This window comes from Zeus faber (genome assembly GCF_960531495.2).
Source record: "Zeus faber genome assembly, chromosome: 13".
Taxonomy (NCBI): domain Eukaryota; kingdom Metazoa; phylum Chordata; class Actinopteri; order Zeiformes; family Zeidae; genus Zeus; species Zeus faber.
In genome coordinates, this window is record NC_137198.1 from 18,941,713 (window position 1) to 18,958,189 (window position 16,477).

The 16,477-nt window shown below is 48.3% G+C and overlaps 2 protein-coding genes across 2 annotated transcripts in view; one reads left to right on the forward strand and one right to left on the reverse strand.

Annotated features, from left to right (window-relative positions):
• Positions 1-1,139: 1,139 nt before the first annotated feature.
• tfb1m (transcription factor B1, mitochondrial) overlaps positions 1,140-16,477 on the reverse strand; it is a 29,196-nt gene continuing 13,858 nt past the window's right edge. Inside the window, exons 7-8 of the mRNA XM_080012279.1 lie at positions 2,837-2,964; positions 1,140-2,001 (exon numbers count right to left, since the gene is read on the reverse strand). Of these exons, the coding sequence (XP_079868405.1) occupies positions 1,752-2,001; positions 2,837-2,964 (378 nt within the window). The 3' untranslated portion in view covers positions 1,140-1,751. The remainder of the gene's footprint in view (positions 2,002-2,836; positions 2,965-16,477) is intronic.
• Positions 10,801-15,835, forward strand: LOC307238815 (claudin-20). The gene is made up of 2 exons (XM_080011964.1): positions 10,801-10,996; positions 11,611-15,835. Exon 2 carries the CDS (start codon positions 11,781-11,783, stop codon positions 12,504-12,506), a length of 726 nt encoding a protein of 241 aa, XP_079868090.1. The 5' UTR covers positions 10,801-10,996; positions 11,611-11,780; the 3' UTR covers positions 12,507-15,835.

Sequence of the window (16,477 nt, forward strand, 5' to 3'; positions counted from 1 at the left end):
CCAGCTTATTTCCGTCTCCGTGTCACCGCTGATTAGCCGTCTGTAGGAATGCACAAAGCTTCCCTCCTGGTCTCGGAACCAAGAGTATATCCTCAGAAGAATGCATAATTATGTGACAGAAGCGGGACAGTCGCCGGAAGGAAAAATGCCTCATTTCACCAACTACAGAATTTTATGGACGAGTCAGGTCTAAAATTATCATCTGCAAAGCTCCAAAGGCAGGTATGTTGTCAAGTTTTTCTAGATTCTAATGTGGCCGACAATCTGCCACAAGAGGTGAAAAACCTTTGGTATTTGGTAAATTGATGCTGATGGTTGGAACCGCACCAAAACCATTCACTTTGATTAGAGTATATTTTCTTAAGAGTGAATAAAAAGAAAAAATCTTACTCTGAAATACTATCATGCTTCATGGTGGTCGTATTAAATACTTTCGTACCTCACTATTCTACTATGTTAATAGTCATCAGACCAAATCAGATAAATTAATTTCATAAACGTGCATCGGCTATGAATGTATGCAATGTCCGGCATTCTGTGCTGGTCATGACAATTTGGATCGGCGCTGTGACCTGACTAGGGAGTGCTCTTTTCAACCACGTCTCGACTGTAAACGTTCATTTGGAGCCATCGTTTCAAATATTCAATGTTCAGGACTACATTTGAGAAAGAATATTGCACCGACCTGTGGATGAGTCTTCCTACCCTTCCAGAGTAGAAAACCCTATTTCTGGTCCATGCCTTTGAATCCAGACACCAAACGGCATTCCAGCTGGAAAACCCGTCTCTCCCACACGCACACCTGTCTGCGGTCACATACTGTATATAGATCTGATTTAATTATGATGGGGTCTGACATTAACACACACTCACCTGTGCACCACAGCGTTAATTTTCCCTTTTGGCAAGTAAATCGCAGTTGAACATCTGGCGTGCAGGCGAGAATCAGCCTTCTGTTGATAGTGATCTGCTCTTAAAGAGATACAATGGCCCGTGTAGATTTATCAAAAACCTCTCATTCACACATAAATCTAATTTTTTCTTATGGAGAGAGAAAAAAAACCATGATTTTCAATAAACCGAGACCTCAAACTTTTTCACAACACAATGGGTAAAAGGGCAACTTGGAGGTAAGTACGTACAAGCAAATTGGCACCATTTTATTTTTACTTTTTCACAGAGACGTTAAGAAGAGCCGTCTGTCTTTCAAAGTCCTGGGGCATTTCTGGAGCTGACAAATTCCTAGCACTCCCTTTTCAGCCGAATCTCCCTGGTGAATAAGTAATACACAGAAAAGAGGGGGGGGGGAAATGGCCTGGATACAGTGCAGTTATCTCGTTCCCTTTTTTTTTTTTTTTTCAAAAGTCACCCTGAAAATGCGGTTGGATTTTTTCTTTTTTTTTTTCTTTTCTTTTTAGCTCCCCCAGGACAATTTGCCGCCGAAAGAGTCGGATCCTAGGTAAGGACGCATATGGCGAGGGAGCGCGGGGCGAGCCTCGTGCTCCAGTTTGTCAGCTCGTCATCCCGTGCGAAGGTTTCCGCCTTTTACTTTGAAAAGCCCCGGTCGAAAACAAAACAAAAAGCCCCCGGAGCTGTTCTCAGCCACGTTTGCGGCTTCAGTTCAATTCCTTTCACGTCTGTCGCGGGACGGTAACCGGTTACCTGCCGCCTCCAGAGAAGGCTTTTAAAAAATGCATGCGTCCGCCGGGTGGAGATGTCGAGGCTGAGAGCAGTCCCTTGTCTCGAGGCCATTAGGGGCTTTTTAGCCAAGGGGGCTCCGGGGTGTTTCCCGTTTTCCTGCGGAGGTGCTTCAGCCTCAGCTCCTCTCTGAAGTCGTAGGCGAGGAGGCCCGGCTCCGCGCTGCACAGGTGGGCGTAGGCGTCCGCCAGGCCCCTGAACTGAGGGAGGGTGAGTTCGGCGGGGCGCAGGGTGGGGTCCACGTCCGCCTCCCGCATCATCACTTCCGCCAGCGCCGGGCGACGGGCCTCGGGGAACAGCAGTCTGAAAAGAGAGAACCGATCGCCCTGTCGCAACATTCCCGTCGCTTTGATATTTACAACAATCGTGAATGACAGGTCAGGGTACGAAATGATGCCTCGGCAGTTATTTCAATTCTGGAGAGAGAATCAAAAATCGCACAAAGACCACGGGATATGATGAATTGTTAATGTTTCGCAGCAATTAACTTAGGCGGGCCTTTTCTGGAATTCTAAAAGGGGCGTCGGGGGGTGGGGCGTGGGCTCTGACTTCAGCACCAGAACATTAATTACGTGGCGAGAAGGGGATCAGGGGGCGCTTGGGGTCGGAAGACGCCGCGGACCTCGGATGCCAGAGGATTGGGATTTTAGCTCGACTCCACCGCGCAGCTCCGTGCTCGCTCCCTCCATCAGGCGCAGGCGGTGCTCCACGGCACAGATGCCACCCGGGCGCCACGGGTTCCTCCCCTCCAATCTGGCTCTCCTGCTACGCCCACCCGCTGCCGTTACATCCGGTAGATACGTAAGTCAATTTTATTATTAAAAGCGCCTTTCAAAACGAGTTCTGTGGCGCTGTACGATACGTGACTGTAGGCTGCCGCCTCGTCGTCCCATGAAAACCCTCAATGACTCATTATTGCTGCTCTTGTACAGTAAACCCATAATATACTGTGCCGCTGCAATAGGCAACGGGGGCAGAGGGCTCGCCACGTGACGCTCCGGTGAGGGATGTTATGTTTGCGTTTATTGTATTTGTAAAGGCTCCGGGGAGACTTTTTTTTTTTTTATATATATATATATATATATATATATTTTTTTTTTAAGTCCGGGCTAAAATCGAGGAGGGGAAGGGCGCTTACTCAATTCCTTTGCGGCAGTACTTCCTGCGGAACTGGAAGACGTTCCGGACGACTTTCTCCACCAGCTTGAAGGGCTGCTGGATCTGGGGACGAGCCAGCGGGGTGAAGTGAACCACCCCCACATCCACCTGCACACACACACGCAGAGAGAAATGGGACACCGCAGGGGGGTGAGGGCAGACCTTTACGCTAGCTTGCGTTGAGGGAGGGTGGAGGTGAGATTGTGCGTAGGAGGGGTGGAGATTAAGAGCAGTGCGAGGACGAGGCATTCAAAGCCGCGGAGACGGAATTGATGGAGAGCGCGACAGGAAGAGGGGAAAAAGAAAAAGGGGACGGGATAAAAGACGGAGCGATTAGGAGGGGAGCGAGCGAGGGGGAAAGTGTACGACAGAGCGGGAAGGGATGGGAGGGCGGAAAACAAGATGACACAGCGTACTGCCGGCCAGCCAGCTCCAGTTGCCACAGTAACACCTGTGCAATGGACCATAGAAACCGAGCCTCACTCTTCCTTTATTTTCCATCACTCCCTCCCTCTCCCTCTCTCTCTCTCTCTCTCTCCTTCTGTCAGGCTGCCAGTCGCTGGATCACTGGTGTGTTTCTTCATACCTCCAGAGTCTGACTCACCTCTCTCAGTCCCCCTGCTCTGCTCTGCTCTGCTCTGCTCTGCTCTGCGTTGGCTTAGGCTGGAATCCAGCCGAGCGCAAGCGTATAGATCGAGCGGTGGACGCATTAGCCCCACCGCAGTGCTCGGGGGGGGAGAAGGGAGGGGGGGGGCGCAACAGGTGCCAGTGTCAAAGTTCATTATCGAATCCTTCCCCCGGAAAGGAAAATAAAGAACCGAACTAAACCAAAATGGCGGCCGGCGACTATTTCATTCTGCTCCCGCGACCAGAGTTTTAAGGGCTTGTTTTGTGGTGACGCGGGACGAGTTGGACGTAGCGCTCCCCTGCCCGGGGGGCGGAGGGAGGGGGGAGATGGTAGCCCTGACTTCAGCTTTGCTCGCTGGCCGCCTCCCGATCTCTCCTCTGTCGAGCCCTAAGCTGATATGACAAACTGTTGAAGTCATCATGCCAGACTCAGCAGTCTCTCTCTCTCTCTCTCTCTCTCTCTCTCTCTCTCTTCTCTCTCTCTCTCTCTCTCTCTCTCTCTCCTCTCTCTCTCTCTCTCTCTCTCTCTCTCTCTCTCTCTCTCTCCTCTCTCTCTCTCTCTCTCTCTCTCTCTCTCTCTCTCTCTCTCTCTCTTCTCCCCCCCCCCCCCGGGGTGGACGCGCTGGAAGGTCAATCCTGTGTTTTCCCACGAGATCTGTGACGATGGTCTTCCTCCCGCGTGGGAGCTGTGGAGGGTGGCTTTGAATCGGTCAAGTTTCATCAGATGGGACTACGAGAGAATCGTGTGTGTGTGTGGGGGGGGGGGGGACGCCTAACGGTGCAAGGGCCGGCTCTACGGACAGACATTTGGCGACAGCCCAGAGAAGCGGCTTTTGGATCCGTCCAGGTATAATCACATTCCCCTCGTGGGACGGCGCTGAAAAGGCAGCGCTGGCTGACTGGTCGACTGGATTGACTGACAACTTTGGCTCCCGGGAATGACGTCGGTGGCGGCACAATGGTCTACCGACAGGAGAGAGGGTGGATTTCTAAGCGTGGAATACGGTGTATTTTTTTTTTTTTTTTCCGAAAGGACTTACATGTTGGAAACCAGTGCAACAGCACACATGATCTGAAGCAGGTAGGTAAGCGGAGAAAACTCTGGGACGAAGAATTTCTACCAGGACAAACATGCAAACGCATCGTGTACGCATACACAGATGTGCTCTTAATTTCTCACCTTTTTTTTTTCACACACACACACACACACACACACACACACACACACACACACACACACACACACACACACACACACACACACACACACACACACACACACACACACACACACACACACACACGTTTGGTAAACTAAAACAGCATTTCATTTAGCACAACAAGCCCACTGTTGAGGCAACCTGCCCTGAGGTGCTCCTCCTGCATCTTCCGAGCTCGTATTTGAGGATTGCGTGACTCACCCTCATTCACAGCGCTCTTTTGTTCTCCTGGGCCGGGAAGGGGGGCTGGCGCAGATAATTGGGGGAGGAAAAAAGGAAAGCGCTCCAAGGACGCGAACGAGATCTCTTAACGAGCTGTTTAGATGCCGTGGCGGTGTTTGGCAGCTCTCGCAAAGTGCCACAATATCTCTTATCAGATCTATAGCTCCCAGGGTGTCGGTGCCGCGCTGCCGAGCCGGCTTCGCTCGCCGCGGTGGCCGCGTAATGGGACGAACGCCGGTCCGGGCCGTTTGTCTTCACGGCTCTCTAGGCGATGTGCTATTACGGGACAGAGCGCTTTCCAACCCGCTGGACGAGGTTCAATATCACGGTTATCCTGTATTACGCCACCGTGTGTCATCCCGCCCACAGCTTTATATCCTACGCTGGCTTCATGGATAGTTTGGAGAGTGCACAAGCGTCTTTGCGCTCATCAATTCTTTCGGTGGATTTTAGGTGCGATAGGGAAACAACATCTGCGCATCAATTATGTTGAACACGAGTTGCGTTATGAAAATCAATTCCTCCACTAATCCCATCAACATGTAGGGGGGTGGGGGAGGGGTTGCTACTGGATTTATTTACTTTTTAATCTGAATGCAGTGTGACGAGCACATCGGGGATGCAAGAGCAGCACCACCATATTTGGAAGAAGCAATATGAAGGACTGCCTTTATTTCACTCCCTGCCACAATAATTAAGCCATTTATATTCTGCACTTCATGATTTAAGAGAGGACCACAGGGAAATGTCGATATTGGGACTATACAGGCAGCAGCTTTTTACCCGTCTGCTTGTCCAAGTCATTTTGCTCCCGTGATTTATAGACGACCTCGCTACATGGCTTCGCCAGGTTGCAGTGCCGCAATATATCCTGCTCCTTGCCATTAATCCTCTCTTGATAACCTGACCACGTGAGGGAACGTCCATCTTCCCACTCTCCATTCATGCACTGGGAGCGTGGCCCTCACCCACCACATCCACAAACTTCGCACCTCTTGGGAGGTTCGGGGAACGGACCGCAGACCAGCACACGTGGGGAGGACCTTCTATTCCTCACTGTCACAGCCGCCCTCCCCTCCTTCTTCTCTGCATGGGCGGCAGGAGGGATCGTAAGACACAGAGAACACACTGGAGATGAGACTGAATGTTAATGAATTCCACAGGCTCGCGCGAGCAAACAGCATTACTATTGCAGTTTGGCCTCGTTACATAAGGATTATATTCAAACTCATAAAACTTCCTGTCACTCGCATTCTCTCAATCAAGCTCATTTGGTGTAGGGTTTTTTTGTTTTGTTTTGTAACAATTCCTTGATTTTCCTAAAGTTTGAACCGGCGAGCAGCTGTTTTACAAACTACCCCAGCGTTCACACCTTGCCTTTGCGATTTTACAACGCCAACTATCAAAATATAGCTTCCCCTTGGACAGCATTCAAAAAAGGGTGAAATCACAAAAGGTTTTGAGGTCACAACTCTCAATTTTCCCCGCAGATTGACCCGTTTCCGGACAATAACCACAGATCCATATCGATGCGTTTCAATATTCTGTGCATTCGACGTTCATAAAAGGTCAGCAGGAAACTATATTATCCCTGGGATTGCACAGAAACCTCTCAAAGTCCCCTTGCCCATTTCCACCTCCGACGTCTCCCTTGTCAAGTCCTTGCCCAATGGTCTGTGAGCTGTAATTTGTCATGTCCCTCTGAGCGGAACCAAGACGAGACGGTGGGGCCCCGGGGCGCTCGGCGCTGCTGCAGCACCTAAACAACCGACACTGCCGCTCTTACATAATGCCAGGATCTAAGAGGGAGGCGTCGGGCGACAGAGACGACTATACACAGCAAAAAAGATTTCACGCTACGGCGGGAAATGTGTTGCATTAATAATGACAATACCTTGAGAAGATAACTCCCACTCACGCTTAGTGAAGGAAAGTAAAAGAGCAGAAGGCCGAGAGAACGGACGGAGGTGTTGCTCGAGAGCCAAGCGGGGGTGACACTAGCCCCTCCGAATTCACGGATAACCGGGACTAAAGCCTGAGTCCTTGACGAGTTCATCCCTTTTCCCTCCAAGAAAAACTGCCATTCTTTGACCAAGAAAGAGGAAGAAGAGGAGCAAAAAAAAAAACAAGATGCTGCTATATCAAGTCAACACAACCTATTTCAACATGTCACAACTGTTTGGCCCGTGACTACACCTGGTGTAAACAGACACGGGCCTGAGTGAATAAGACAGCGACATGACATTGAGAGTGATGTTAAAGCAGCACTATGTAACTTTTGGGATTTGGCGCCCCTACAGTTTTACAATTACAATTACACACAAATACGCAATTACACTTTTACACCCCTGGCATAAAACTCGGTCCGGTGTCCGAATTTTTTTTTTTTTTTAACCGGACAAATTTGAACCTTATCGGTCACATTTTAATAACAGCCTATTTTACAAAAGTAAATATAATGTACACCTAGGTTAGAGCACCCGTTGCATGGACCTCGCCACTTCCCGGACGGAGCCCGTACAGCCTTGGGTAGAGAGGGTGTGGGGATCGGCCCCCTGCTACCGGTGTACGTACCAGATGTGCTCGGCCTGGCAGATCGGCTCACTCGCGTGATTCAGCCGGCTGAGAGCGCCACACGGCCACGCGGCCACCGGCCCGGTCTCGTCCGCGTCGTCAGGGAGGTGGAGCGGCTGTTTTGTATGAGCATTTATTGCACATTTTGACGGCAAGTTTATAATTTAGATATAAATATATATATTTTTTTAATGTAAACATTTTACCAGGCAAAAAAACTGATACTACGTAGCCAAACATCAAGGTAGTGACGTAGAGCGTAACTCGCTTTTCCCGCGGTTTTGTACCCGAACACAGAAGTTACACCGAGCAAGAACGGCCGTTCAGGCTGCTATTCTCCATAAATCATTGCACCTTCAAAATGAAGGTGTTATTTTAAAATTAAGAAGTTAAATAGTGTGGCTTTACGGTTCTCGTTCAATACCTTGGACGTTAACTGTGAATGAGCCGCCTTGACAAGACAATGACCGCAAAAAGCTATTTTCTACGGGAATGAGGATAGTGTGGAATTAGTGGGTTGGGCATGAGGAAAAAAATGCTAATTGAACAATAAAACCCCTCATGTGGGGGCAAAAAAAAAAACGTGGTGAATGTGGCGGTGCCTCCGAGCTGTACCCAGAGCTCGACTGGGAGGTGATAAAATAAAGGGACCATGCTTATAATAGCCCCCATGTCTTCACACATCACAGCGTCACACATTTACAGTCCCTTGGTCGATGTTAACAGTGCTTTCCTTATTTCCCCCCTTTCTCCACCTTTTCTCCCCCTCGCGTCCCTTTTACTCGGAAATCTATTTATTTATTTATTTTATTCCCCCACAGGAACAACACTGGCATCAGCACTTAGGATCTCATCGGTTACGAGGAGGTAAGTCACATGTGGTGTAGTGCTTTGTGTCGCTAGAATACTGGAAAATTTCTCATCCCACGGTGCATGTGTCTCATGATAGAACGTGGCGCTGAAGGTCAGCACCACCACCTAAGCAGAGGGAATAGTAGTGTGGCGTACTGCTCAAGACTCATAGGTAGGGTTTGTTCTCCATTCCAGCATTGGAAACCAAATCGGGATCGGGAAGAGCACGGGAGCAAATTATACCAACAGATCAATAGCCATGCAAATCAATCACCACTGACCTATCCACTATAGCAATCACGGCATCACGACGGCCCTTGCGCGGCCATTATGTTGCAGGTGGGGGCCCAAAGAAATCATTCTGTCAGGTTGGCTGGGCTGGCTGTTAATTTGCCCATGCAGCAGAATTACGCTAACACACATCTGTGTTTTCAAGGATAGTGCGTCTATTAGTCCTGTGCGCTTATTCACCCTCTATTTTGTCCCCTTTGTCATTCATGAGCCAAGGCCGTCCACCCCACCCCACCCTCCCGCCCGCCTACATGTCCTCTACAGAGGAGAGAGACGAGAAAGGGGGGGGGGGGGGGGGGGGGGGTCCCAGCTGTGAATTTAGCCTCCCATTGTGTGCTCGCTGATGAAGACGATTCCCTGAGGAGGGTCAGTTTTGGTGTGGTACACATGCTCCTCTGCCCCCTGGACTGTCACATACAACGCCCCCCACCCACCCCCAATTTTTTTTTAATTTGCCCATCTAATTTGGTCATAACCACAGCAGCCCATTATTTGTACATTAAAATGACTCATTCCCTGTGGTGTACTAAGGCTATTTCTCAAGACGTTATCGACATAGATCTCATGTCTTGGATGTTGTATATCTCTGATGGCAGCAGCCCACCATTATAATTAGAAAAGGGCTTGGGGCTGGGTTGGCTTCCATTTTAATTCTGTCTCCGGGTTTTCAATAAACCGAGGGAGCTTTTGAGGAGGAAATAAACCCCATAAGAACTTGTATGTGATTGGTTGGAATCTTAAGTTAACGGCGCGTCACTACATCGACGCAAACCTCAAGACCAAATCAACGTTTTTACAAATAAGGAACGAGCAGATTAGACTCGAAACTGGAACACTAGAAGGGGCTGGATATCTAGTCGATGGATCACGCTTATTAATGAGGCGCAGGAAGGAGGTGGATAACATTTTGTTTTTGCCGTCAAGTTTTCATTAAATAAACCTTTGCACTTAAAATCCACAACATAACTGTGCGTCGTCGGTTTCTTTTGTTGTCTAACATATGATCTAATGACCCAATAAGGCAGAAAGGAAAACTCAACTAATCATTATGATGGTTTTATACTGCTATTAGATATGTAAATAGATCAGTTCATGTATCAAAAGTTGAAAAGTTATGAGTTTTATTAAATTTTTCTTTTGAACCTTATAATAATAATAATAACAACAAATAAAGCTGCAGGCAGCAACACACGGATCCTTTATCGACACCAATCACAAATTTTCGGGTTCCCGTGGAACGTAGCATCAGTTCGTGCTGAATGTCCCTCAGAGACATTTCGTTAACTTTTTAAACTCGGGCCGGTTGCTCTGGAGCTGCAGCCGAACTCCCTGTGTGAGGACACAAACATGGAATATGTTTTGGACTGTTTTAGACACCTTCAGTTTGCGTTTATATTTACAAAATGGGCAAAATAATAAAATATCAAACGAAACGCCCCGCCAACGTCAAGTGGGTTAGGCCACACACACACACACGCACACGCACACACACACACACACACACACAGTAACCACTACGCAGCTCGCACGGTGCGACTGGACGTTCGTACAACCTGCCCATTTTTAGCAAATTGGATGATGATGTCACAAAGCGTCTTATTCCACAAACTTATCTCGCTCCACCACCCGATGCACGGACGTTCGGCTACTTCTGGTCAAATTTCATCCGTTTTTTAAAGTAATTCTTGCTCTGTGTGTGGATGGATGAACCACGACGTCCCGGTTCTGACGACACCTCAACCGTGTCCACGGCTGCAGCGGTTGTTCTGCTCCAGACGGTTTTAGCCCGAAAAGTGCCAAGGAGAATAAATAAATAAACCATACGGGATGGATGCCTAACAATGAAGTATTGAAAAAAAAAACCATAATGATATCAAACGAATAAAAATAATAATAGTCTTATTTTTTCTGACGCCAACTTCAACGTGGAGCGCACTTCAGCCCGTGTTGTTGACAAACACGCAGCATGGCAACACGCACGCAGCGCCGCAGCGGGTTCTGTCGTAGTGGACGCGCGTGTGTTTTCATTCGGTGTCCGCTCGCCGCGCGCTCGGTGACGTAGCCGCTCCGTATTGTACCGATCGGCGGAAGCGCGAGGGGGGGGTGGGGAGGGTGGGGGTACGGGTACGGGTACAGCTCCGCCAAAGATTCCGGGAGAAGCAGCAGCATGTGTGGTCCGTAGCCCGGCCGGGGATGTCCTCTGACGGAGACGGCAGGTCGGTGCGGACCGGACCCTCGCACCCCGGTGCGCCCCGCTGCGCCCCGGTGCCGCTGAGCGTGTGTCGTTATGCGCGTTGACGGGATCCGCTGCGATCGGCGGCGCGACGCGTCGCCGCCAGCTCTGCAGCAGAGCGGTAAGAGATTCCAGGATTTCAACATCTCGTTCCTTTTTGTTTTTTTTTTTTTTCTTTTTTTTTTTGTTTTTTAAATCTTCCTTCTTTTGGGATCAAGGCAGTGAAGAGGGTTAAAGTTAACGCCGCGTTGGTCCTTTAAGGGGGGTCCGAGAAAAACAACGACCGCTTATTTTCAGATGAACAAGCAATGTAAAAAAATAATAATAAAATGGGGTTTTTTTTTTTTAATTGCAAAGTTTTCTGACAATTGACCAAAAAAATATATATTTTTATGTACAACTTTATAATAGAGTGACTTAAAATATTACCTTGAAATAGTGATATATTAACCTCAGATGAGGAGGGTAGGGACACTGCAGCTTTAAGTTCACATTTGAGCATTGCAAATACCACTCTCCTTCTCCAGTAACGGGTCTAAGGGGCGCCTGTACAGGGGAGGGGAAGGTGACATGCAGAAATTGAACACATACACATTTTTTTTTTTTTTTTACCCTATTTCATCCAAATTAATAAAACAGCAATAACTGTTATTGTTGGGTCTGCACACTGTCCTTTGTCCCCTGCGAGAGAAGTCTTTGCAGAGAGAATTTCTAATTTCTGTTTCCCTCCTCCAGTAAGTGTGGACCAGCAGCTGAAGAAGCAGAGGATCTGACTGGCAGCTCGTGTGCTACCGGGGGAGAGGAGCGAGGCGGAGGGGTCGAGGCGCCGAGGAGGCGCTGGCTTAATGCCGCCTTGGCAAGGTGGGGGCTAAGGCAGCAGCATCAATAGCGACCAGAAGAGCAGAATGGCTTCCACTGGCATGCAGGTCTTCGGCTTTGTCCTAGCGCTGCTGGGCATCATGGGCGCAATGGTGGCCACCGTTCTGCCGAACTGGAAGGTGAGCGCAGACGTGGGCTCCAACATCATCACAGCCATCTCCCAGATGCAGGGTCTGTGGATGGACTGCACGTGGTACAGCACTGGCATGTTCAGCTGCACACTGAAGTACTCTGTGCTTTCACTACCAGCCTACCTGCAGACTGCACGCACCACCATGGTGCTGTGCTGCGTGTTAGCCGCCATGGGGCTCTGCCTGGCCTCCTTGGGACTGAAGTGCACGCGTTGGGGGGGAGGCCGGCGCTCCAAGAGGCATGCCGCCATTGCCAGCGGCGGCTGCTTCGTCGCTGCCGGCTTTCTGTGCTTGGTGCCGGCCTCCTGGTTTACTAACGAGGTCATCACCAACTTCCTGGACTCCAACGTGCCCGAGAGCAATAAGTTTGAACCTGGGGGGGCTGTGTATGTGGCCTTCGTGTCTGCAGGCTTCCTGTTGGTTGGGGGATCTATCTTCTGCATGTCGTGCTCGGGGAAGAGGCACGGCCCGCAGGACATGGTCCTGCTGCCTCCACCTGACAAACTGCTTCTCCAGCAGCAGCAGCAGCTGCTCCAGCAGCAGCAGGAGCTGCAGCACCAATACTGCTCGCTTTCTCCTTTAGACAATAAGACCGGCTACAGCCTGCAGGACTACGTGTAATAAAACTGCGCTACACGCACCGGAGCTGAGGGGAAGATTCGCCTGCGGGGAAAACAACACAGTGGCTGATACAAAACACCAGGCTTTGCTCCAAATGGAGGGAGAGAAATAACAGGAGGAAGGAGGGCAACAACTCTGTGCCCCCTCTTTAAATCTTGCTCCTCTCCTTTTTTTTTTTTTTTTTCCCTTCTTCTGCAAAGCACAAGCAGTGGAGGTATTCCCCAAGCAGCACCTTGGAAGAGACCGACAGCTGAAATAAGGTGCCAGGATAAGGTGCTGCAGAATCGGGGAAAGCTAAACAAACGCAGATGTCCTTCATCAGTAAATCACAGAAAGAGTTCCCTGGGGAATGGAGTCGTTTAGGAAGCCATCCGTGTAGATTTTTTTTTTTGCCAAAGGTTTGAACTAAAAAGGAAACAAAAACAAAAAAAAAAATAAAACAATCATTTAGCTGCTATTTACAATCGTTTGGTACCCTCCCATTCGGCAAACTCGGCAATACGGTGCCTGAAAAGGGGCAGCAGTAGGGGAGAAGCCCTTTCATTGCAAGCCATTGTAGTTTTTACGTAAACACATCCACTAGAATGTTGAGTGGAACTGGTTGAAATGAATAGTCATATTTTTGTTAGCCAATAATACTCTGTTGTTGATATTTTGCCTCTAAGCATGCTGTGTGGAGCCTGTCGGTGTAATAATACAGCGGAATGCCTGGTAGAAGACAGACATAACCACACAATGCCTGTGCCTGAAAAGCTGTAGAAACATTAGACTGTTTGAACATGTTAAAGGGGAATGTCTGGTAGATGGAGGCTGCTGGGCTGAAGTGGAGACACGGATGCAGAAAGGCAGCTGCCCGGCTCCCTTCCTGCAGGTGGAAACATGAGAGCGACGGAGAGAAATTGATCAAGAGAGCCTCCAGCAGACTGGACTCTCTTGAAATGTTGCTTTCTATTTTCCATCCAAGCAATCGAGAGAGAAAAAAAAAAAGCCTCATCTCTTCTGACTCACAGCGACCCATTCAGTAGTTATCCTCAAACCCACAGACAAACTTGCATGGGGATCTAACACACACACACACACACACACACACACACACACACACACACACACACACACACACACACACACACACACACACACACACACACACACACACACACACACACACACACACCGCCTACAGACGCGCAGGCACACACACCCCGCCACACTCTCCCAAGGAGGCTCATGTACACACTAAACCCTCAGACACACGCTGTGTTAGGTTGTTTTTCCTTTTTTTTCGCATGTGATTTTCACCCTCGCCATCCGCCTCTTCAGCACCATGGAAACGGAATCCTGCATCCAAATATCTTTATTGTCTGGGGCTTCTCTGTGCGTGTCAGTCAGTGCTTTCGGAGGTTGGGTAGGAGGGCAGCGCTCTCTCCTCCGTGGATCCATAAGCCCTACGCAGAGTCGCCGCTGACGTAGGGCTACTTTCGCTAATCCCCTTTATTAGCCAGTGACACGAGGCAACAGATCCCCCTTACACAGACTGGTGTTGGACCGAGTTCCCTCTGTTATTCATGCGTGCATTCATGATATGCATTTATCCCGCAGGTATAAAATACATGAGACCTGTTAGGAAAGGAAAAATGTATTCTTGAGTCACGGTTACGGAGCCACGGAGTGGCAGGCAGCTGAAGAAGGTTTGAGTCATTCTCCATATGCGGCTTGTTTTCCAAGTGTGTCAGCAATGCGCATATGCTCCTAGTCTGCACCTGCAGAAGGTCTCAGCTTCTTAAGTTGCAATCACTGCACGATGCCATCATTCCCATTTTTCTATTCCATGTGAGTTGTTCTCTTCAACTTTCTGTCTCTCAGAGTGTAAAATGCTAAATGGATTAGAATCAATAACAGAGCAAAGATTTGTCTTTATAAAGCACGGCTAACCCCCCACCCCCATACACACTCATATACATATAAATACACGTGCAGTACACGGTGCCCACCTCCTCATATGTCAGTAGTACTATAATGCTTTCACAGTCATGTTCCCCAGTGTATCATGTCTTTTCTGAGAAAAAGGGGGTGGAAGGTTTGTCGTTTCCATCCAGAAATGGCTTCTCTAGTGACAGGCCCTGGCAGTGATGTATAGAGCTGTGCATTCCCTCACTCCTTCCCTCTGTCTCTCTTTCTCTCTCTCTCATAAACATGTCTCCTAAGGGAGAAGCAGATGGCTAAGCCCAGCTCGCCACCTGCAGGCGGTTGCCGGCACGTTACGGGGCGTCTCTGTGGCCAACCCTGCTTGTGTTGGCAGCCCTCTAGGTCCAGGTTTTCTGTCCAGCCCTAACTAGCCATCATGCCCAGCACAGACCACTGGCCAACAGAACTGGCGTCCGGACAATAAGTCACTGCACAGGCACCATAACCAATGCAATAAACAAAGTGAAGAATGTGCCATGTCGCCAACAAATACCGACACTTTATGCGTTTCAAGAATGTGCCAAATCGTCTCATGGTGACAAGTTTCAATACTTTATGAAGTCCTGTTTATTTTTTCTATGACATTGTTTGAAAAATGAATAATACATTGGCAAGTATTTGACGATTTTTTTCAGTTATCCTGCCAGAATAAGTTTTGAGTCAACTAGGTACCTGTGTACAGTTCAACGCAGCTTTTTTCTATTCTTTTCCATGCGAAAAGCACAGCATAGTCTCAAAAATCTTTTTGTTTTGGAATAGCTACACTGAGGAAGACTATTTTCTAAAATAATGTGGAAAAAACATGTGTAATTCCTTGTGCATTATATGCTCGCAGACTACTGTACACAAGTATCTAGACCAATAACATGGGATACTTCTCTTTATTAAGGTATCATGTTTCCCGCATTTTGTTTTCAATATAAGATACCATGTTGATCTCATATCTTCTTTATAAGAAGACTACTCAGATGCACCTTGGCTCGTTTTACATTGTTTGACAGCAGTTTGTTTCAAGTGGCTGAGCATTCCAAGCTCCGTGGACCGGTACAAATGTACATAACATAATTGGCAGTCCGGGAAAAAAAAGTGAACTACTTCTGTCTGATTAGATCGCTGTAAAGCAAACATGAGCTGGAAAAGTTCTCTTTTATGCGGCTGTGCAGCGCGATCATGAGTACACCATGTCATTAGCTTGTTAAAATGGCCCGAGTGCAAAGGTACTAGGCCCTAAATGTCTGAAAAGAGCTGCAGCTTTCCTGCATAAACCAAGACAAGAATTATCGTTTCGATAATTGCAGCTTATCTTTTGTGGATGCTTTAGCACTTCTTACTTTGCCGGAGCGTAATTACAATGATCAACAGTTCACGAGTTCTGGTACCGTTGTCTCAGTGTGCTTGTGCAAGTAGTTCTATTTTTTACCAATAAAACTATTTTGTGGAAGCAATATGTCCCAGCAATCTGTTGTGTGTGTAGGTATAGCGGTGTGTGTGTGTGTGTGTGTGTGTGTGTGTGTGTTTGTTTTCAATCAGTAGGGAACAGCCCTCAGCTCCCTGCCAATTGCACAGGCAGATTTTTGGATGGTACAGTCTGTGCCCAGTGTGAGCAGGTAGGCGTGTTTGTGAAGATATCATAGTCACTATGAGCAGCGAAGGGAAACAGGGTTTTTACTCCCACTAAAGACATGTATTCATAAAGCATTCGCAACAATGTGCAAATGGAGGTTGGAGAAAAAAAAAGGTAGTTCCCATGTCCCTATTCAGATCTTGTCATCTCGACATGTAATGTAAGCATACACTAGTGCACGTATGAAATAATAACTCAGTAGATAGTTTAACAGAATAAGGGACTCCAGTAGTCTGGAAGGTTAGCATGCTGGAGGATGTGTGGGCTCCTTGCTAAATATGCGCAATTAGATAGCTACGGGAAGTGACGGCTGGTGGGTTTCTTTTGTAGAGTTAGTTGACTTGTAAAAGAGCAATACTGTTAAAATCAAATGTTATACAGT